This window comes from Gallinula chloropus (genome assembly GCF_964237585.1).
Source record: "Gallinula chloropus genome assembly, chromosome: 22".
Classification (NCBI taxonomy): Eukaryota; Metazoa; Chordata; class Aves; order Gruiformes; family Rallidae; genus Gallinula; species Gallinula chloropus.
This window is the reverse complement of record NC_140107.1, coordinates 4,749,577-4,772,258: the sequence shown is the minus strand read 5'-3', so window position 1 is coordinate 4,772,258 and position 22,682 is coordinate 4,749,577. Positions and strand designations below refer to the sequence as shown.

General features: G+C 53.8%; 1 protein-coding gene across 1 annotated transcript in view; it reads right to left on the bottom strand.

The window, feature by feature from the left end:
• Nucleotides 1-472: 472 nt before the first annotated feature.
• Nucleotides 473-22,682, bottom strand: part of SDC3 (syndecan 3) — a gene marked incomplete at its 5' end in the record, with an annotated part of 42,098 nt that continues 19,888 nt past the window's right edge. The window contains 4 exons of the mRNA XM_084274074.1: nt 473-910; nt 1,747-2,017; nt 3,661-4,268; nt 4,692-4,809. Coding sequence (XP_084130200.1) covers nt 744-910; nt 1,747-2,017; nt 3,661-4,268; nt 4,692-4,809 — 1,164 coding nt within the window. The 3' untranslated portion in view covers nt 473-743. The remainder of the gene's footprint in view (nt 911-1,746; nt 2,018-3,660; nt 4,269-4,691; nt 4,810-22,682) is intronic.

Genomic DNA, 22,682 nt, shown 5'->3' with positions numbered 1-22,682 from the left:
GAACTCTCAGAAGAGGTGATCTAAGGAGATCATTTCCAGCGTACTGGCCATGTTTGTATTTATTTCTTTTTCCCCACTCCAAGAGCAAACCCTGGGGCATCAGGTATTCCAGCCCCTTGTGCTTTTTTCCAAGGTTCGAAGCGTATTTGAGAGTCTTCAAATGAAAAGCAGGGAGGCAAGGCAATTCCTGGGAAGCAACCAACCCCATTTAAAAAGAAAATATAAAATAACCACAGGAGAGAGGGGAAAGAAACCTCCCTCCTTTCCAAAAGGTGGGGGGTGGGGGTGGGGGAGGAAACAAAAGAGAAATCCAAACCAACCCCCCTGCGCCCCAGGGCTGGTAAAAGGTGTCTGGATCCCAAAGTCTGATGTGTTGGTGGGAAAAGCCCAGTGACCTCCAGCCGTGGTCAGTAGCCCAACCGCCCCATCCCGTGCTTGCCAGGGTGCCCCCCAGGCACGGGTTCCTTGGGGTTGGCTCCTTGCCCCGTCCCTGCCACTGCAGAAAGGCCAGCGGTGCTCAGTCTGAACTCAGCGATGCTCTGGGCGCTTGATTCTTCATCATGCCAAAGATGGAGTTTCTCCTTTAGCTGTTGTGGGTGTTGCTTTTTAAATTCACAGTCTGATCCAAAAAAAAGAGAGAGAGAGAGAGAGAAAGAGAGAAAGAGAGAGACTGGATGAAGTAGAGGAGCAGGGAGAGTTTGGAGCAGGGAGGGAGGGAGCACGAGGCACGCAGGGCTCTCCCTCTACGCATAAAACTCCTCCTGCTTGTCGGGCTTCTGGTAGGTCACGTTGGCTTGTTTGGGCTCCTCCAGCGTGTAACTGCCCTCGTCCTTCTTCTTCATCCGGTAGATGAGCAGCATGACCAGGAAGGCGGCGAAGAGGGCTCCCACCACACCGCCTACGATCACCGCTGCAACACAGAGAAGCGTGGGGGCTGTCAGTGTCAGCCTGCAGCCCCAGCCTGCCTTTTGGGGGGAGCTCTCTGGAGCCTGACTGGGGTTTTATGGTCTGCAAGTTTGGGAGCAGCTTCTCTCCTGAAATCTGTGGTTAAGAAGACTTAAAAAGGAAGGTGAGGGGCTTAGGCAGTGGTGTGGTTCCAGGAATTTCAATAAGCTCCCAAGTGTGGTGGTGACTGAAGGGTGGGTAGAACCCACTCTACAGCTGCGTGGTGGGCAATGGACCGGCACAGAGAGGTCCCAGCACAGGCTGTAACCTTGTGCAAGGTGGGTGCAGAAAGTCCCCTGGTCATTTGGGTGCCTGTTGGCATCCACCAAGCTCAGTTGCAGACCACCAGAACAGCAGCTGCTTTGACAGCCCATCACCTCCAGCTCCCTTTAGCTGATGGTGGGGCACTGACACCTCTGTCCCACCTCTGATGTCCCTCTAGCTGGGACAAGGGGCCCTCCCAGTGCACCTCGCCTCCCCTGTAGCCAGAGGTAGTCTCATGGTACCCAGCCAGAGCTGTAGCACATCTTTCCACTAGCACCCTGGGCAGGGAGGGGTTCCCATCTTAGCAAAAGCAGGTTGTGCACAGCTCTGCCCTCACAAAAAACCCTGTGAGCCCCTCAGCCCAGGCTCTGGAGCTAGTTTGGTAGGTGACTGTGTGTTATTGCAGGCTTGGCACTATCCCAATGCCCTGCCAAAGACCAACCCCTCTCCTGGGGCATGGACAGCCCAGCTCTCTGCCCCCCCTCCCCTTCAAACACACCAGTTCTTCTCCCACAAGCCCATGGCCCCTGGTCTCACCTATCAACACTTCTTTTCTCTCCAGGATGTTTTTCTGGGGGAGCTGAGCAGCCGAGTTGCCCGAGTCTATCGTGTTGTCAATCAGTCCTGGCTCCATGTTCTTGACCAGCCCGGGTCCCGATGGCGGCGTCACCACAGCCATCACCTCGTTACCGAGCTCGGGACGGGTCGTCTCTTCCTCCTCACGGATCTCAAAGTCCCCGCTGGGGCCGCTGCTGACTGGGACGTCCAGCTCATTGTCGAGGGCTGTAGTCACCTCCCCTGGCTCCATCTGGGAGAAAGGACAAGATGGAGCAGGGAACAAGAACCAAAGGGTGGTTCCTGCCTCCAGAAGCACTGATATCTCACAATACTGATGACAGGGATTCTCAGCAGGCAACACGAGGGGATAAGAATGGGGATGTCCCTTCCCTCTGTCACTGAAGTGGATGGTAATATGGCAGCAAGCAACACAACCCCACATCTTGATGGCCACCAAAAGGCTGAGGCCACCATTGCTGAGCTGGACCATTCTTGTCTGTCCCCATCCCAGGTGCCCTTGTGATGCATAAACTGTCACCTGTTCCATGTAAAGAGTCCCACTACCCAGACTCTCATTTGGGCTCTCTGTCCTCAGTGTAGACCGATGGCTACCTGAGGTGTTTCCTCATAGGTGCCTCCTTGCTAGACATGAAATGACACCACCATTCGTGTCACAGTACGTAGCAAGTGTAAGGACTGGTCCCTTCACTCTCCCTTTTCTCCCTTCATCCTCCTCTTATGGTTTAGCCCTGTGGCACAGAGCAGGAAGATGCGTCCTTCTCACTCAGGACATGGAGCCAGCCCAGCCCCTGACTCCTTGGCAAGGAGGTGAACCCAGCCTGGACAGCAAATATGGGCTGGGCACATGAGCTGCTCCATCTCCCTCCAGCCCAACCCTGACCTGTTCATTGCCACCTGCACATCCCCACACCTGCAGCTCCCTCAGGGTCAAATCCCTCCTGACCTTCCCCCTTGTCCCACCAGCCTGACTTGCTACATCTTCACATGCTGAGCTGGACCACACCGAGCATCCCTGAGCAAAACCTCCCAGGGATTCTTCTTACCCAGGGCAAATGACTCCCTCCACGGATGCCTCGGGACCTTACAAATTGGGATGAGGGAAGAGCTCAATGGGCCGAAGCCAGGGAGGACAACCAGGAGCCCTCTCCATGTCATGCTGCTCCTGGCCTGAGCACATGGCTCACTGCTTCCCACAAGCAGGCGTTTTAGTGACAGAGATTAATTGAAGGTCAGCGGGAGCCCAGAGCGCTCTACATACACATACCCACTCAGAGAAGAGGGACTAGTTTAGACAAATCACTCCACCTTTCAGTCAAAGCAGTTTTCAAAGGGCCCCTGAGGGGCTCTGAATGAGAGATGGATCAGTGGATTAAATCCCCTGCTCTGGACACTCGACGGGGTGGAAACGCACCGTCAAGCCATAACTGTGGAGTAGTTGGACCTCCCACCAAGGGCTGTGAGTAGGAAAATGGTACGACGAGCAGGTGCTTCACCCAGAGGAAAGCTGCTTCCATCCCCATGGGGAGGAGGGACCCCCAAGCCCTGCTCCCCTCCCACTGGGGAAGCTGTTCTGGGCAAGGCAGAGCCAGGGGCACTGAGGATGTGTGGCACACCCCTAGGTGCTCCCCCCCCCATCAGCTCTCATGCCAGTCCCAGCACCATGCTCTGCCCATGCCAACATCCCACCCTTTCGTGTCCCTTTTCCAGCTCCCCAAATGTTCCACAGAGCTGGGAAGAGTCCAGCCTGGCTTGACCTCCCTCCAAGCTACTGGCTTAGGATGGATGAACCCCAAAGGCTTCCCATCACCATTGCTTGGCTTCAAACATGGGCCACAAGCCCGTTAGCAGGTGAGAAGGTATCCTGCCTCCTACCTGGGGGGCTTCTGTGGGCTGCAGTGTGGTAGGACTGGATGACAAGGCAGTGCTTTTTTCTGTGAGGTCTGCAGTCCTGGAGGTGCTTGGTTTTGGCAGGGACCTGGGCTTGGCCGTGCTGGTGGGAACAAGCTGTGACGTGGCCACCTCTGTTGGTGTGCTGGTTTCAAGGATGGAGGTGGTGGGAGTCTCCAGGGTGGTTGCTCGAGTAGTGGCTGCCTTGGTGACAAAGGGGGGCAGGAACCTCCGGACCGTGGTGGGCTTGGCAGTGGCTACAGTGGTGCTGCTGGTGGTGGTGGCCACGGTGGTGGTGGTGGTAGCCGTGGTGGTTGTAGTAGTGGTGGTCATGGTGGTAGGGGAGTCGCTGGCAGTTGTACTGGTGGTGGTTGCTTTCCAACTGGGAATTACTGGTGTCTCTGTCATCCTGGGGATATACAAGATGCTGGTTGTCTGCTCGGGGGTGGTGTCCTCAGCAGGGAATGGTTCAAAGGGGGTTGCCACGGGCTGCACCGAGGTGATGGGCAGCACGGCTGCTGTGGTGGGGAGCATGATGGAGGTGTCTGTGGTGAGGCTTACAGCTGTCTCCAGCCCCGACTCCTGCTCAAAATCTGAAAGAGGGGGAGAACAGCAAAGGGTGAAGCTGCTGCTGCTGCCCTGGCATTTCCTGGGACTGACACCCACCTGGCCTCCTCCCCCCCAAAAAATACGAGCATGGACTGGTTACAGGCTCAGCAGGAACCAAGAGCTGCAAATTCCCAAAGCCCCTGCCCAGGGTCAGTGAAAGGTCTGTAACACTGACACATGATGTCACGCTGGGGAAAGGCGAATCCTGCCCAGTGGGACCAGGGACTGCAATGGGAAATGGAGTCAGTTGAGCCCAACCTTGGGACCATTCCCCTTGGTGATGTCTAGGAAAGGGCAGAATTGCCCCTCTAGTGTTGGATAAGGGGCAATTCCCTGCCTTGCATCCCACAGCAATCCCCTCTCCAGTCCCACTGACACCCTTCCCCGGGATCCCCGCAGCTACTTACACCCTGAGCCAGAGCCTGAGTAGACATCATCCAGTTCATCATCCCCAAAGGGGTCATCATCTCCAGAACCCTCCAGGTCCACAGGCCTCTCGTAGTTCTCATTGCGCCAGCGCTGAGCCTGCAGCAGAGTGCAGAGACACGTGTGAGCAGACCCAGCCCACCCAGACCAAGAGCAGCCCACGCACAGACACCCCTGGACAGACCTTGTGGGACAACACACAGGTTAAATGGGCCAGGGCAAAGCAAGACCAAGGGAGCAGGGACACAGACAATGCCCTCCAGCTGAACCACGCAGAATAATCGGGGTTTTTTCCCCAAAATAATTCATTGCTGCCAATCTTTCAGATAAGCTGACATGTTGTGGGAGAGCTCACATTGACTCTGATGACATTTCCCATGGAAGCAAGCCATGGAGGCTGGGAGGGGGAGGAACCCAAGTGTTTTTTTGGGAACTGTTAGAAAAGTTATTGCTTTGGCTCTCCAGCTCGCTATTGTTTCAGTTTAAATGACTTTCATGTGATTCCTGGCACAGGTATCACAGTAACACACACTATCAGCTGCTGTAGCTTGGAAAGTCTCGATATGAAACAGTATCAGACTTCAAATATTCCACTGCTCTGCAGTGCTGCTAAAGCTTGAAGAGCCCTTGCTAGTAGGGCTCTTAAACATCTTGTTTTGCAGATCAAAGTGTCTTCTGTTTGTGTTGCAAGGAAATAGTCTGACACTTCATTACAACCCAAACAAGGAGGCTTTGATCTGCAAGATAGCATCAGATGTTTCAAGATGTAACAAGCCAGGTTAGTGCTTAAATATAAAATAAAGGAGTAGAAGGGTCCCCTTCACCTATTTGAGCATTTTACCTCTTGACAACAGCTTCCAGTTTCTTTGTTTTCACTCCAGATTGGAACAAAAAGGAGTTCTGAAGAGTCAGAAGGTCCCATGACATAGAAATTGGGGGCTTAACTCATGCTTTTTGCCTACATTCCTGTCCTGGAGCTCATCAGCTGGCAGGGCAGAGAAAACCCAGCAGCCCTCAGCTGCATCAGGATGCTCAGGGCTGGGAGGTGGGAGGCATTGCTGCCACAGTGCCCAAGCCCAGGAGATATCTGCTGGCCAGCCCTGCAAATGTACTGCTTGTGTTACAGTGACAGTGTGAGCACATGCCTGGGGACAAAAACATCTTGGGAATGTCAAGGGTAGTTGGGCTCTTAAGTGTCTGTCTGTCCTGAAATTGCTGCTGAGGTTTTTCTGGCTGGATCTATTCCTTCATCTCCAGTGCCAGCAGCTCTCTCCCTGGTCACTGCAGCCACTGGTTACATCCTGCTGCTTGCTGACACCCCACACGCCTCCCAAACCTCCAGGAAGACTCAGTCTTTGCCCCAGACATAATACACCATCCTGGAGTTTCCAATGCAGGTCGCCTGGAGCTGACTGAAGAAGTCTGTTAGCTACCAGAATTAACCCACAGGGAACTGGGAATCGTGCAGCCCCTTGTCAAAGCACAGAGCTCAAACCCTGCTGCAGCACAAGGCTGAGGGTGGGAGTGATGCACTCTGGAGGTGGGACTCAGTGCTGACTAACCCTGCAGAGGGGCTGGGAGGCCCAGCAATGAACCAGGTGGAAACAGCCTGGAGAGAGGAGGGACCAGGAAAGATGGGTTGGAGACAGAAAGTAGCCAAGGACACATCCCTGTGAGGCAGGAGCTTGCTTTCCCTCCTCAGAAATCAAGGTGTCCCCAGTGGGAGAGAAGCAAGATGAGTTTGGTGTTGCCAAATGACTTCAGGTAATACTCTGCTCTGATCTGGGGGGGGAACAGGCTCCAACTCCTGGAGAGGGGATGGGAAAAAGTAAGGAAAAACTGATGCAGTGCAAGTAATTCTGCTCAGTGAGTGATGTCTCCCCTATAAACTGGTGGGCTGCAACAAAATACATAAGTTGCAATAACAAATAGATGCCCAGGTAGGATCTGTTGTAGCCCAGAGGGCAGCCAGTGGATAGAAGGGAAAGATGCCAGCACTGCCTTTGGTTTCTCAAGCTTTCCATGACTCCCCAGCACTGACTCCAAAACATTTGTCCCTCCTGGATCACTAGGACAACACTAGGGCAATGTGGAGCTCACCCACTGCCAAATGGCCTGCCCAAGGCTTCTCTGTCCCTGTGGCCAAGGACCAGGAGATCCTGGGGGACATACAGGGGCTGGTTCAGTGTCTTTTGAAGGCTGAAGGGCATCACCCATAGAAGCTCATAAATTATGAGGCAGGCCTCCAAAACTGACAGGAAGGCAAGGAAAAATTGCAAGGTTTGAAGGATGGGAGGAAGAAACATTCAGAATTCCTTTTCTTTACCTTCTGATTAAACCAAAAATATTGAGTCTCACCAAGAAACAAGGAGAGCACAGAGCAGGAGCTCCCCAGACCACCCCTGACCCCTGCCAGCTGACCCTGGTGAGCTCCCCAAAGGCTGGACTCTCTCTGTGTGACTTGCAAAGCCTCACTGTAATGGGATCCACATGGGCCAGCTCCACCAAGCCCCTTTCTCCCTTAAATTGGAACCAGACGAGGCAGCTCCAGCCACCGACTCCCCAGCTCCCCATGCTTGGAACAGGAAACGAAAATGGAAGCACATGGCCCCAAAATACCACACCAGTCCCCAGCCAGCCAGCCATCAGGCCATCCCTCCATCCATCCAGCCAGCCAGCCAGCCAGTCACCCCTCCAACCAGCCAGCCACACCACAGCGTGGAGTCAGCAGAACCAGCATGTGTCCTGGATCTACTTGGCCCAGGAGAAGACCCTGGAGTGATGCAACAAGGGCAAATGGGCAGATGCTGGTGAGAATTGCCCAGTCCTGTATCCAAAAGCAGACCTTCCCATGAGAATAACACCTCCATGTTTGACAACCAAGCCCAGCACCCCTCAGCTCAGCTCACAGCCAAGGAGGAGTCCCCAGACACCACTGCCCAGCTCCAGCATCACCAACAAACACTGTGCTCCAACCTGCAGCGTGCTGCTCCCCAACACCATGCAGAGGTTTGGAGCTGTAAGCCCTTCCTCTGGGTCTGTCTCCTGCCCAGATCCACACCCCCTGCACTGTGCAAGCACAATTGCTCCCTCCAGGTTGAGGGAGCAGGATCTGTGCCGCAGCCCCACGGGGGATCCATCTCCTGGAGCTGCTGACTGCAGCAGGAACAACTTCACAGCAATAAAACACCTTGCAGGGCCAAAACTCGCTCTCCAGAGACAGCTCCCCCGACGCGAGAGACATCCCTCCCACGCCTACCCCTGACACGCCAGCCTGCAGAAGAACAGAGATGTTCTCAGCCAGGTTTTGTCTTAAGTAGATTCCAGAGGATCAGCAGCAATCAGTGGGGTTTACACCACAGAGGGACTGTGGCAGCCTGGGGCACAGGGCATCCCAGCTCCAGCTGCTGCCCGCCCAGCTCGGTGCATCAAACACCAGCTCCCGTGTGCCCAGGCAATGGTCTCGAAGCTGCAGTGTTTCTGCTGCTCAGAGAAGGTGAAACAGGACCTAAAGTGGGGTGGCAGAGAGCTGCTCTTCTCTTGCTTGTCCATAAGTCTCCCCAGGCTGCCCCTTGAGCTGCCTCTGAGCGCAGGGGGAGATGGCAATACAAAGCCATGGCAAGCAGCAACGGATGCTGGGCAACCCTTTGCTCCACTCCAGCATCCTTCATCACATCTGCCTAGCACAAACTCACACAAGCCAGGACCCAGCCTGGGAGGGATCCCCTGACTGCAGTAAGCACAGCCTCAGCCCACTGAGCTTCACAGAGATTTATTGATAAAGACCTAAGAAAACATCTCCAGGTGTTCCCAGCGCAGAGAGAAGGTGCTTGGGACATGGCTGTTCCCAAAAAGCCCCTGTGCTGCTCCACCCCTGAGGCACTGATGTAAACCTCCTCCTGGCCATGCTGCCCCAGCTGCAGCCCTGATGGTATTCGGTCAGGCTCATGCAATAAATCTTGGGAACAGTCAGTGTTTATTTGGATTTACTGCTGCTTAGATCGTTAATACTCCACATGCACTGAGCCCCGCAGTCATGTGCAGTCCCCAGCAAGGAGGGGGCTGCTCCCCCCTTTGCATGGCTGGGATGAAGGGAAGAGGAATGGTGATTCTGCCAGCCAGGGAAATCACAAATCACACAGGACAGCAGCTCCTCCCCACCGACCTGCAGCTGCCTCCCCATCCTTCACAGCCTCCACTGCAGCCAGGGTGCAGCTGACTGGAACTGGATTTGTCCCAGAAAAGAGAAACTTTTATCTGTGATGCAGCAGGCTCTGCATGGTCAGAGGAAGCCTCTGGGTATGCTGGATCCATCCCTCGCAGCCCCTGGTCCTGGGGATGGTGTCAGGGGCTCGTGTTGCTGGAGGGATGGGGCTGCTGCCATGAGGCTGGCTGCAAACCCAAGGACTGCCAGCCCCAAGCAATACTTCCCACAGTGTGAACGTACTTGTCTGCCTATGGCTGGGAGTCACACGAGCTGCACCCACACCCCAGACCAATCTCCTGCAGTTGGGAGGGAGACACCTGCTCACAGGACTCCCAGATCCTCTGTGCATCCCTCTATGGGTGGCCAAGAAAGTTCTGGGTGAGGCAGGCAGACACTCCTCCAGGCAGGTAGGAAACCCCAGCACGTGCTCAACCCTGGCCCTGGCACCCCCTGCCCCACACCAGTCCCAGCCCTGCCTGCAGCAGGATGGATGCTGAGGGCTATAATTAGCCCTCTCAAGCTGAGGGACAGCAGCTCCCACCCATGCAACTATAACTCCCCAGCTAATGGCTCTTGGCAGGGGGCTTCACTAACCAGCTCAGCACTGCTTCCCCAGGCTGGGATTCATTAGGGAAATTAAATCAGGGGTCAAGGCAAAGCTGGTGGAGGCACTGGGGCTCAAGATGCTGGCTGGGCTTGGGGGGCTGCATCACCTTAGGTGATATCCGTGTCTGTTGGGGGCAAAAAGGAGTGGAAAGGTTTAAATGTGCCCTGCAAGGTGTTGGATCTGCTGGGCAGGACTGTGCTGCAGAAAAGGACTCGCTTGTGCCGTGTTCCCATGAGCTTGCCACTGCCATGCCAGCCATGGGAGCAGCCTGGTCCAAGATCTGGCATCATCCAGACTGCAATTGCCTGCCCTATTTCTACTCCTCCAACAGCCAAAAAGGCCACAGATCAGGTGATAGAAAAGCAAGCCCCAGCATCAAGCAGCATCCAGAGGGCAGGACCAGAAAGTGAACTTTAAATAAACGTTCTTCCAGTGCTCTGAATGACCCAAAGGAAGTGCCAGACTCAAAGAATTTGAATGTCAGGAGCTTTGGAGGTGACACGGCCACTACATCAAGCTCAGATAAGAAAAGCATCTCCCACTCAGTCCCAGGGGACATGTTTGTTCCCACAGCCGCCTCGCAGCTCAGCGGGATCCGCAGGCGATGACGCCCTTGTTGTCCCCATCGATGGCTCCCTGGCTTGGCTGGACCAGCTGGGAATAGCAGCCAAGGGCCACAGCAGCACAAATCACACCCAAATCCTGCACTAAGAGCCTTGGAAAGCGAGTGAAAGCTCAGGCCCTTTGGCCTGGCACTGTCAGAGCTGAGCAGGGAGATTAGAGAGGCTTCAGCCACTCTTTGTCATCTACCTACATCTAGCCCAGCAGGCTCCGCCCCTCCTGCTCCTCTCCTTTCACCAAGGTGGGTGACATCATTTCACAGGTGAAAGAACTGTCAAGCTGAGGTAAACAATCCCAGGGGAACACTCAGCCCTCCCATGAGCAGCTCTCCATGGACACCAGAGGATTTGGGTAGGATGGGGAAACCAAGGAACAGCGTGGACCTGCCCACCAGCTCCATGTGCGGTACAAATATCCTCCTGGAGACCCCTCTGCAATCTCTGGACATGTCCTGGGGGTGAGGCCTGACTGATTTGGGTATTCCTAAATTCCCTGCACACCTTTGCTTGCATACCTTCCCTAGGCAGGGAGATCAGGGTGTTATATATATATATATCAGTGCTTTCACAGAGGCTCTTCAAATTCCCCAAACCTGCCCTGAACGTTAAACCCCACCCATGCTGCCCTTGCAGAAGGGATATTCAGTGCTGCTGCCTGGCTTGCATGCTGGGAGGAAGGGAACCCTATAAATCAATCCATCTTTAACCACGAGGAGAGGCTGGTGAACCTCCTCGGGATGCTCTCAGGCCCTTTTGCAGGTAGCCATCGGCATGGCAACGGTTGCCACGGAAACCGCCTCCTCCATGGCGACGCATCCATTGCTGGTGCAGGGCGATGGGTAGTGTTTTGTAGTGCATCCACCCTAACCAGGTCTGGGGTCTGCTTTCCTGGGGGTGTCAAACAGAAGGAGGAATTAAATGGCCTGGGGCAGGAGTGGGGGGGTGTGCAGGGAGGGGAGAGGGGGAGAAAAGCCACCTCCAAAAGGCAAATGGTCCAGGTCAGGGGAGAAATCCTGGCTCAAGTCCCAGCATCTGCTTTCATCAGGACTTTGTGGAGTGTCAGAGCATCTCCTCACACCCCAGCAGCCCTGACTGGGGGTTATCTGCCCCACTCTGGGCAGTGGCAGTTTTTGAAGGCTGCAGATGCTTCTAGCCCCTGTGGCTGAGGACAGAAGCTTGGAAGTTTTCCCTGAGGGAACCAGAAGGGAAATAAAAAGAGCAGAAGTTGGTGGTTTGTAAGGCAGCCAGGATACAGGTCAGGTTTGTGCCTGGAGCTCGGGCTGGTCATGATGGGGTGGTACAATCCTTCCCCTGGCACTGGCAGCCTGCACAGAGACCAGAGCTGGGTAACCCCAGGGAGAAGCAAACCCCAGGAAAGCATCACAGCCTGAGGAGACGTGTGCCTCCTCTGTCCAAGTCTGGCCCTTGGTGCCTCACACAGGGCTTGGGATGGAAGGCTCTTGGCAAGGTGAATGGGGGATGGAAGCAATTTCATCCCATGATATGGATGCCCATGGACATCCAGAAGCATCCAGCACAACTCTGAGGCACGAGATGGGGCCAAGGCAGGGGAAAGGATGCATGTGAAGAGCATCAGCAAGGATACAATGGCCCAGACTGTTCCACATCCCAATGGGTGGGCAATTAAAGAGGAAAAGAAAGATTGAACCAATGTGAAAGCAGTGTGAAGAACAGCACAGGGTGGTGCAGGTGTCCCATCCCTTGGAGCCAAGCACAGGTTCTTGCTTCTGCAGCCCATCTCCTGCCTATCCTGCTTCCAAAACGAACAGCAAACCCAGAAACACCAAGTCCCAAAGGTCTGTTTGCATTTCAACCCAGGCAGACAGCTGTGGGGTGCCCAGACTCACAGCAGCAGACCCACAGCCCTGCAAGAAGGACAAGGGAGGCAGGACACAGCACTTGCCAGGGTGCAAATAGCGATGGCAGCGCGCAAGAGCAACAGCGACCTGGGGTGTGTCCTCCAAGGGAGATGCTGAGTCTGCCTGCATTGGAAAGCTGGGAAGGACACGGTGAGAGTCAGCAATCCATAAGGGACTGGAAGCTGTTTTCTCTGGGAAAACGCATTTCAGCTGAGAACATTTCACAGGAAAAGCATCGATTATCTCTGTGGTATTTTCCACGGGATATTTTCCACTAATCCCCTCTTTGAAAGCATCTGTTTGGTGTTTTATATAGAAGAAAAACCTTCATAACTCACCCCCCAACACGTGATTTAGTGAGACTATAAACAATTGAAATCATGTAACTGGCACATAAAGTTGGAATGAAGAGGTTGTTTCTGAACCTTCATGACTCCACGGTTCTTTTCCCACTACAAAAGAAAAAAAATCACTGAATTTCCATTCCTCCATCCAAGGCTGAGAGTTAAAAATAAATCTGTTGGAAAGCTGCTTCAGACAGCATCTCAGTGTCGCTGGGACCTGCTGCTTTGGGAAAAGGCTTCACTGTCCCAGCACTATCAGCCTGAGCCAAGATTTTGCCCATGGACTGATGACAGAGACCACCAAAGCTGCTTGAGATGGAGATGCCCATGTCAAGGTTGGGCTAGAACGCAGCATGGCTGGGGCTTGGGGGTGTAGGATGCTGGTGGAAACCAGGGGCTGATGCTCACAATCAGTGGACATCCCACTCACAAGATGCAGTAACAGCAGCCAGTTATTTTGTGTAACTTCCTTCCTTCCTTCCCAGATTAATTAAGCCTCTGAGTAACAGCTGCCTAAACCCCAGTGCATTCTCATTTAATAGGCTGGTTATTTTATGCAAGTAAAATAATCATTAACATTTACCAAAGAGCAGCAATTACTCTGGCTTTGTATCGATTCTCTGCTGCCAGCACAGGCAGGGCTGCGAGGGGCTGGGTACAGGCACATCCCAAAACCTGAGTTTGGATGTGTACACTCATGTTTCATCTTCACTCAGGGAATATAATGAACCACCAGGTCCAGAGACCCTGGACCAGGCTCAGCTTTTCAAACAGCGACTCCTCCTTCTCCTTGGGATCGTCTGTCTCCACCATCACGTTCTTTATCCCAGTTCTTCAATGGATTAGTGCCAGATCCTACCCCACTACACAATAAATATCCCCAAGCCAGGGCACTGGCATGAAAAATAGCAAACCTCCTGATGTAAATTGTTGCTAACACCTCATCTCCCAGCACACTCTGCTTTTTACCTCTGGGGAGGTGGAGGAGGGCAAAAGGAAGAAAAGCAAACACACAAACAAAAGTCCCCACCTCCTGCTGCATGCAAAGAGCCCCATGAAGAGGCACAAGTGAGCCCAGAGAGGCTCTGCCAGGCAGCAGTTTGGATTGCATCAGGCAGTGGAGGAGGCTGCTGGGGGATCCCCTGGGGCAGCAGGTCCCCACAAGCTCTAAGCACCCCCAGAGATCACCATGCATCAGGAGAGGTTTGGAGTGTGGCCCTTTGCCCCACAGCTGTGGGTTTGACCAGAGCAGATGGAGCAGTTGTCTGGCAATGATGTTCTGGGTGGACATGAGAACAGGGCAGGAGGTTTTCCCCAGGTCAGCTTATGTAGGGGGAAAGCCAAGCCATAGCTGGACTCTACAGACCTCCCTGCTGTGGTACCCTGGAGTGGGGAGATACCCACTCACCAAACAGTCCCAAACCTGTGATGTCCTACATCCTACACAGAGCATCCTGCTCTCCCAGGCAGGGCAATCGGGACAAAGCTGCACATGCTGGAGCAGAACATCCAGGCTGGGAGGCAGGAATGGGCAGAGCTCAGGCAGCCAGGATGCCCATGCCCCCAGCTCTGCCACCTGCCCTCCTCCACCTTCCTGTTCTACCTGGCCAGACTGATTTCTCTTCCACCCCGAAGGATTCACAGAGGTGTGCTCATTAATTCCCAGGGGGGGTTGTGCATTGCCATGGCAACACAGGCAGCCCCAGGAGAATCCTCCCCAGCACACTGCCCGCAGCCCCCCTGCATCCAGGGATGCTCCCACTGGGTCTCAGCTCCCCATCTCCATTCCCCGCTTCCTTCCTGGGACTCAGGGCTGCTGCTGTCAGTGGGAACTCCCCCCACAGTCATTACTGAACTGATTTAATTTGCTCTGCTCCATAATCCTATTGCAGCTTAACATGCAAAACTGGCTCCAGCTTTTCTCACCTTCCACAAAGGCACGTTTCAGAGCTCCCTCCCCAAGACTCAGCTCTCCAAAGAGCTGCAAAATAGGACTTTATATACCTTTTTTTCCCCTGCCCTTCCTCAAGCACTTGGCACAGGGACTGCTGCTGTGTCTGTTAAACACCTCCTGGCAGCAGGACGTTGCTAATCGGCACTTTGGGATTCACATATTCCCCGTCTCGCCTCAGGCTCCTCCACAGAGACCCAGCAGCTCAGATGGGTCCCCAGGAGTGCTTGCCCTGCCCAGCCCAGGGGAAGAGAGTCTCGTGCTCCATATCCAGGAGATGGGGTTCAGCCAAGGCAAACCATCTTCAATGCAGTTTGGAGGGCAGGGAGCTGAAGGCATGGCTGTGTGCCCCGGTGACTCAGTTTACCTAGTGCCAGTGGTCAGCATGTTGTGGGAGTGGGCATCATAGAATCCTAGAATGGGCAGGGTTGGAAGGGACCCCAAGGATCACAGAGCTCCAACCCCCTGCCACAGGCAGGGCCACCAACCTCCAGGCCTGGAGCTACACAAGGCTGCCCAGGGCCCCAGCCAACCTGGCCTTGAACACCCCCAGGGATGGGGCACCCACCCCCTCACTGGGCAGCCTGTTCCAGCCCCTCACCACTCTCTCTGGAAAGAACTTACCCCTAATATCTCATCTAACCCTTCCCTCCTCCAGCTTCACTCCATCGCCCTTGTCCTGCCATTATCCACCCTTTAACAAGCTGATTCCCCTCCTGAAGAGCATTGTCAGCCCTTGCCCTTCCCCAAAGACCATGAGGGAAAATATGACATCCTCTCCAACCAGAACTCAACCTCCTGATGTGGGATGGCAGCAGGGATGAGCTGGAAAGCAGAGCTGGAGGGGGACAGGCTCAGGGCTTGGTGGTTAACCTGACCAGAGTCCCAGCACACAAGACAGCCTGGCTGATAGAGCAGATACTGGAAACCATCAAATGGAGACTCAAAAGATGCCAGGGACCAGTGTCACGTTAAAAATATGTTAGAAACCCTGTCATGTGGGCTGGAGTTTTTCAGCCACACAAACACCATGGTGGTCTGCACTGCTGGGAGCATCCCCTGTACTGGGTCACATGGGTGGGTGCTGGCCCTGGGGTGCATCCTGCAGCCACTGGTGAGCGTGGGGTGCATGGACTGTGCCTTATGGTGGGGGTGGAGAGGGGGAATCTCCATACAGATCCAAAGAGATGGAGTTGGAGATGGATTTTGCAAGTTGGGAGGGGAATCAAGATGTGCCTGCCAGTGGGAAGGGGGCTGGTGGGGAGCAGAGCCCTGGTCTCCCCTCCTAAAGGGTGCAGAGCACCTACAAACTGGGGTGGGAGCTGCACATGGGGACAGCAGCCAGCAAGCTGGATGGCTAGACTGGTAGCAGAAAGCCTGGTAAAAGCCACTCCTGTGAGCTGGATGTGTGCTGGCTCAGACAGCATTTCTCCTCACAAGCTCTCTTTCAGTCTTGGTCTTGCCTTTTTTCCTTTCTCCTTTTTTTTTTTTTAATTTCCCCCTTCTTTTTTTCCTTTATTTTTAACCTTTTCCTCTTTCCCCTCAATGTCCTGCTCAAGGACCCAGAGCACTGACCTGAGCTCTTTGCTCTCCCCAGCAAAGAGAGAGAAGAGAAGCTCATTTCCAGCCCCATTTATTGGAAAGAAAAGACCAGAAATTCACACCTTAATGCCTCAGAGCTAGAAGCAAAAATAACTAAAACCCCAAAACCACTCAAGAGCTTTTAAGTCAGACCAGAGACATGAGAGGAGCTCAATGAAAAGTTTTGAACACCCAAACTTTTGTCCCATAGAAAAACAAACCTGATGACAGGGAGCTGCAGGGGCACCTGAGTTGGGAAGAACTGCTGCACCTTGCTGGAAAGCAGCCTCCTCTCTCCTAATTACTCTCCTAATTACACCTGAGAGGCTTTCAGTGGGGACCCAAACTAATTATTCCCACTTAACATCACACCTTCATGCATACTCCTCCCTCTTGCACCTACCTGGTAGGTGAAAATAAATAGCTCCCTGGTTATTTTGGCCTCATAAGGGGTTTTCTCCAATCCCAAGGACTGCCTGATTCCTTTTGGTCAGTCACTAGAGGTTCAGCCCTTGCAAAGCCACCAGCAGACCTGGTTGCAGCAGAGCACAAGCCCTGTTGAGAGCTGGGTGGGTTTTGGCAACAGCTTGAGCTCCTCCACGCATCCAAATCTCCCCAGCCAGATGGTTGGGCTGATTACACACTTCCCGGGTCACCAGAGGGCAATGCCAGCGTTTCCACAGGCCCACCAGTTCCCAGGCAAGGAGAAAATACTGACTCTCCCAGCCTCAGATAGGGAAGGAGGGTTTTTTCCCCTCTTTCCTCCCTATTTGCTGCCAGTGGGAGCCAGGGAAGGATGGACACTGCAGGTGGAGAAAAGCCACTGCCACACACCCAATGCCCACACCCCCCTGGAGCAATCACATCTCTCCAGGTTCAGTTTGTCTTTACATCCCCCATAGCAGAAAGTGTGTGTGTTGAGGGAGGGGATGGGGGGAAATAGCTGCTGGGATGGTTTGCTGCACTGGCATCCCTGTTCTCCCCCAGCCACGCTGCACTGGGAGCAGGAGAAACCTAATCCCACTGCCTCCCTGCTGGTATTTCCCAGCTCTTCTGGTAAAGCCCTGACCAGACAGGCAGCAGCACTAATGAAATATTATGGTGGCACCAGCCCTTGAGACGCAGCGATTTAATGCCTGGGACACTGAAAGCAAGGCAGGGATGGAGCAAGGTTTAGCATGCACTGTGCTCCTGCCTCCCCTGCTTATGGAGAGCTCCTAAGGGGGGCAGACACTGGGAAGGGGGTTAATCCTGGTCCTGAGACCACCCTGAGGACAAGAGCCCAAAACAAAGCGCAGAAGGCAAGCAGGGAGGAGCTCACAGCGAGCCTGGGGTGCAGGATAAGGCTGGGACCATCAGGCTCCCAGTGAGGTGCAGTGATTTCCTGGGTTGATTTCTGGGTTGTCCAGAGAGTTAATTGATCAGCACTCAAAAGAGGCACAAATGCCAGTGTTGCTCCCTTGGCACTTAAATACCCAAATATTTTGCTCCTTAGAAAGGGGTGATTAGATTGGGAGGACCCAGGTGTTACTGCTGCAAAGGGGAGGTGAAAACCCCAGCTCAGGCTCCAGCGGTTCCCAGCACACGGGGAAATGCTTCTCACCGCCAAGAGTAACCCAATTTCTGCTGTCTTGCCTCATTACTCAGCTCTCCAACAAGAATTAGAGCAGGGTGGGGAGTTCACACCAGACTCCCTGCCTTCCGCACCGTGCCTAGAGAGGAGAGGTGATGCTCTGAAGCAGAGAACGCCCAGCAGCCACCCTAGGGCCATATCCTGGCTCTACCCAGCACCTCTGAGCAAGACAGCATCCATCCCAGCCATTAAATTCATTTCAACTGCATCTTTTCAGCTGCAAAATCAGCCCACCTCCATCCAAAAGTGCTCAGGGACCAGGTTGATGTTTCTCACCCCCAGCAGCTCACTGTTGGAACTCCTTGATTTAGGAGGTGTGTGTGGGGGGAAAGGGTATTTCCTCTTTCTAGTCTGTGCACAAAGAGCCCTCAACCTGTATTTATCTGGCCTGAACTTTATATGCTGCAGTTATTCATCTGGAAATGTAATCAATCTCCCCTCTGATGGCACCAGCCCCTTCAGCTCAGCACTTTGCTGCTGCCCTCCCCTCTCCACATCCAAAGGCATTCAGGAACCACATGTGATGTGTGAGGGAGAGAAATTAAAATGCAATTAGAAAAACTAAAAAAAACCAAACCCCACAACTTTTTCCCCATGTGTGGCAGTGGTAGAACTCTGAGTTGTTTGGATGTTACCTTGTTTTGTGGAGGAGAAATGGTCCCAGGGGAACCACTGGCTGCAGGAGCACTGGGACAGCCTCCAGTCCTGGCCACTGCTGGGACAGGGCTCAGCAGCTGGGACACCAGGGCATGGTCCCTTATGCATCACGTCTGGAAGGGCTTAGCCTCTGCATTGTGCCAATAAAGCTCAGGTTTCAAGATGAAAGAAAACGTCTGGAACCTGCTGAAGATCAGAGCCCTGACCTGAGTGTTGCCCATCTCTGGTTACTGCTCCTCGCCCGGGAAACACCGCCAGCCCCGCCGGGCTCGGCTTTCCGAGGAAACAAAAGAGCTGGAGGCTTCAAGCCTTAATAAATGAGCAAAGCTTCTGCTGCTGGGCAAACCCCCTCCATGCTCTGGCTGCCTTCACATTGGGAATGGGGGATTTGAAGGGGTTTTTTATCCCCTGGGATGGGAAGCGCCTCAAGTTATCCCGTCCTCGTGCGATGGGCGTTGGTGTGAAAGGGGTTCTGCTGCTGGAAAGAGTTGTTCAAATATTTATCCAGCCCGAGCCTCCTTGTTTCCTGCCCCCAGACAAAGTCCTTGTAATGCACTGTAACTAAACAAGCCACTTCCATTCTGTGTTTCCAACGGTAATTCCGGCTGCTGCAGTACAGGGGATGGCAGCGTTTCAACACCCCACCGGAGAGATGAAAACCAGCATCCTCAAGGCAACATCTGACAGGCAGCAGCAGCCCTGAAGCTTTAAGAAGAGGGTTTGTATTTCAGTGGTGGCATCCCACCATCCATCTGCCCAGTCACGCTGTCCATGGGGATGAGAAGCCACTGGCCAGGGAGAGCCATGAAGTTATCCCCAGCCCCTGGTTTTCTTTACCTTCTTCTCCACATGAGATATTACCATCATCACAGGAGGTATTCAGTTTTTTTTCAGGGAACAAGCAGCTGAAGTGAAGCAGCAGGATCATGTGCAGGGGTGGAGGCTGCAGCTGTTGGAGCTGGGATTTGTCCTTGAGTTGTGTGTGGAGGGAAATGCCCCTTACAAGAGCCTCTCCTGGTGCTTCCGTCTCGCCCATCCCAAAACACTTGGTGGTAGAAGGGAAAAAAATATCCTCCTATGCTTGACACAGAGATGGAAACTGAGGCAGAGCATGGGAATGGCCATCAGGGGCAGGGTCCAGCATCTTCTTGATAGATAAGGCCAGCCCCTGCTCTCTTCTCAAGCTGGTGGGGGTCAGCTGGACACAGCAAGATGTCCCATTGCGCAGGGCTACCTGCAGAAGCAGCTTTGAGTCCTTGCTCCAGCAGGTTTCCTCCACCCCTTGGTCAAATCCCAAGGCTGAACAGTTTGAAGATGGTTCTCTTTGGCAGCAAGAAGGATTTCTACCCCTTCAACACTTGCAAGAGCCCAAGGCAGCACTGTGCCAATGGCAGAGAACACGGCTTGCATGCCATGCATGGGTGTCATGCCCACTGGGTGCATCACTGAGGCCAGACATCCAACACCAATTCCCCTCTCCTTGGGGGAGGAGATGTTGTGTTGCCCAAGGAGAGGAGATCTCCAGCAGCAGGATTAAACATTTAGTGGCCATGATGACCACCATGGATGGATGATCCCTGGGAATGGCTGAAGGCAAATCCCTGCATCCAGCCTGGCTGGAGCTGGACAGCAGCTGCAGAGCTGAGCATCATCACCAGAGCCTGAGCACCTCAAAGCATCCAGCCAGAAGGACTGGGGCAGGATTGCAATAACCCCTGAGACAGCCATAATTATGCACACAGCCCATGCCAGAGTGGGGAGAGACCCCACAGCTGAGCTCAGCTTCACCCCTGAGGGGGATTAACAGGGCAGAAGGAGCCCTGCAATGGGACTGTGCCTCATCCTACAGACAATGGCAACATGCCAGTGCAACATGCACCCCCTCAAGCTCCATGCACCTCAAAAGGACAACTGCAAGTTGTAGAGACAGCCTGGCTCTCAGGGAGCATCTTCTCTGCCATTCAAGTGGGGAAATTGAGTCTCAAAGCAACTGGGAAGCACCTCCTCAAAAGCCTGTGACAGCCTGAGGGAGGATTGCAGGAGTCCTGGTCTCTGTCTCACAGAGTCTCTCCTCAGAGGGTGTGGAAAGTCAAAAATCGGCTTGTCTGGGGTGTCAGGGCCATGACCCATCCCAGCATTTTGCATATGCATAGCACCATCCAGGCCCCACACAGACATGGGGGCACTCCCCAGGAGAAAAATAAAAAGATAAATTAAAAAAAAAAAGAAGAAGAAAAAGAAAAAGGTTTCCAGCTCCCCAGCCCCTTCTGAGATCTAAAATTGATTAAAATAAATCCAGTGATCTGACTTAGCTGTTTCTATTTAGGACCTGAATAAGGACTTGTGAGCCCAAAAGCTTATCTGCTTTGGAGCTTTTTTTCCCCAACTGTATCAGTTGCTCTAATAAAAGATACGACCTCTCCCTGCCAGGCTCACTCACATCCTTCCACTGTCAGGCTTCCACCCATGCAGCTACCACTACCAGTGATTTCTCCATCAGCTGGAGCGAGCGCCCAGGTCCCCAACTGCTATTGCTCAGCAGAGGAGCGACAGGGTTACCACTCACCCAGCTGCTGCTTAGCCCACAAAAATCATTCTTTAAAAAGCAAGAATGTAGGTTAAAAGATCTTTCTCCTTCTCCTCCTTTATTTTCATGGCTGGTGGTGATTTTCCCACCGTGTTCCCAGCCCTGCCCAGGCTGCAGCACAAACCCTGGGTGCCCACCTAGCACCAGAAAGGATGCTGGAAGAGCTGTGGGAGATGGTTTGCATGCAAAGGAAGCAGCAAGGTTTGGGTGCAAGCTGGGAAACCAAGGCTGGAGCCTGGCCTTGATTTCATAGGATCATAGAATCACAGGGGTTGGAAGGGACCTCGAGAGCTCATCAGGTCCAACCCCCTGCCAAAGCAGCTCCCCAGCTCATATTGCACAGATAGGCATCCAGACAGGTCTTGAATATCTCCAGAGATGGAGATTCCACCACCTCCCTGGGCAGCCTGTCCCAGGGCTCCCTCACCCTCACTGTGTAAAAAAGCACCCCAAGCTTGACCCTTGATTCAGGTCCCCTTGGCTGTTCTGCTGTGGATGGGGAGAACAGGACATCCCAGGGAAGCAGGTCTGTGCTGAGGAGCATGTTTGGATGCTCAGACTGGGGATGGAGGAACCAAAACACTGGGATGCAGCACAGGTGGTGACCAGGAGACCATGGTCCCACAGACCAGTTCTTCCTGGGTGCCCAGTCCCCAAACTCCAGGCTGAAATGGTAATGCTCCTGCAAATGAGGTTCCAAATCCAGAATATCTCCCTCTCATGGGGGACATCAGAGCCTGATGCCCCTTACAGCCTCCCCTTGTGCACAGAGAGGCAGGACACGCACCTTGTCTCCCACCACAACACAACCCCAGCTGAAGGCTTGCACCACCCCTTGCACCCCCACTAGCAGATTTTGGCCCCATCCAGGCAGCACTCTTGTCTGCCCAGAGAGGGGGTGGGTGCCCCATCCCTGGGGGTGTTCAAGGCCAGGTTGGCTGGGGCCCTGGGCAACCTTGTGTAGCTCCAAGCCTGGAGGTTGGTGTCCCTGCCTGTGGCAGGGGGTTGGAGCCCTGTGACCCTTGGGGTCCCTTCCAACCCAGACCAGCCTGGGATTCTGTGACATGATGAACCCAAGTCCAACTCAAGCTCACCCTGTGCTCACTTCCTCTGCCCCACAGCCAGTTCAGCGAGGGACAGGGCGAGGATTAAGGATGTGATAGCAGAGGGGATTACCCGCTGGGCACCCAGAGCCCGGCAGATTGCCTGTGCAGGGGGTGGCAGGGGGGAGGGCAGCATAAAACCTTCTGCCTTTGCATTTGATTGGTTTTGGGATGCTGTAATAAAATGGAGGATTTACCTACATGCTAAAATTACACAAGGGAGATGCAGATGCTGTGGCAGACAGAGCAACACCCACTGCGGCGCTGCGAGGGGTGAGCAATCCCCAGCTGACCCAAGGGGCACTTTTTCCCCAGTCTCTGAGCAGCTCAGCACCTCCACCCCCTTTTAACTCATGGGGAAACTGAGTCATGGAGCAAACCCCCAGCATGGCTCTACATCACTTCTCCCAGCTTCACCACAAAAGGCTTCAGAGATGAACAGGAATCTCCCTTGCTCTTCCCTACAGCCACAAGCATCAGCACCCCTGAGCACCCCAAAGAGCACCCCAAGCTCCACATTGCACCCAGCAGCCTGGAGTTCACACTCATCCTGGCTCTGCTTCCACCTTCCCTCCTGCCTGCTTCACAAAATGCACAAGGACACATGTCTGTAGATAAAAAGTGCTATTTTTAGAACCACATATCATTAACCTCTGGGACTCGCTGCTGTGTGTGGCATCGCCATGGACAAGGTTTCAGAAGGGGGCATCAAACCCAGGAATGGGGAAGGCATGCTCACATCAGCCAGAAGAAGAACAAAGTGACAAATGTGCACATTGCTGGTATGGAGAAGAGGGTGTGC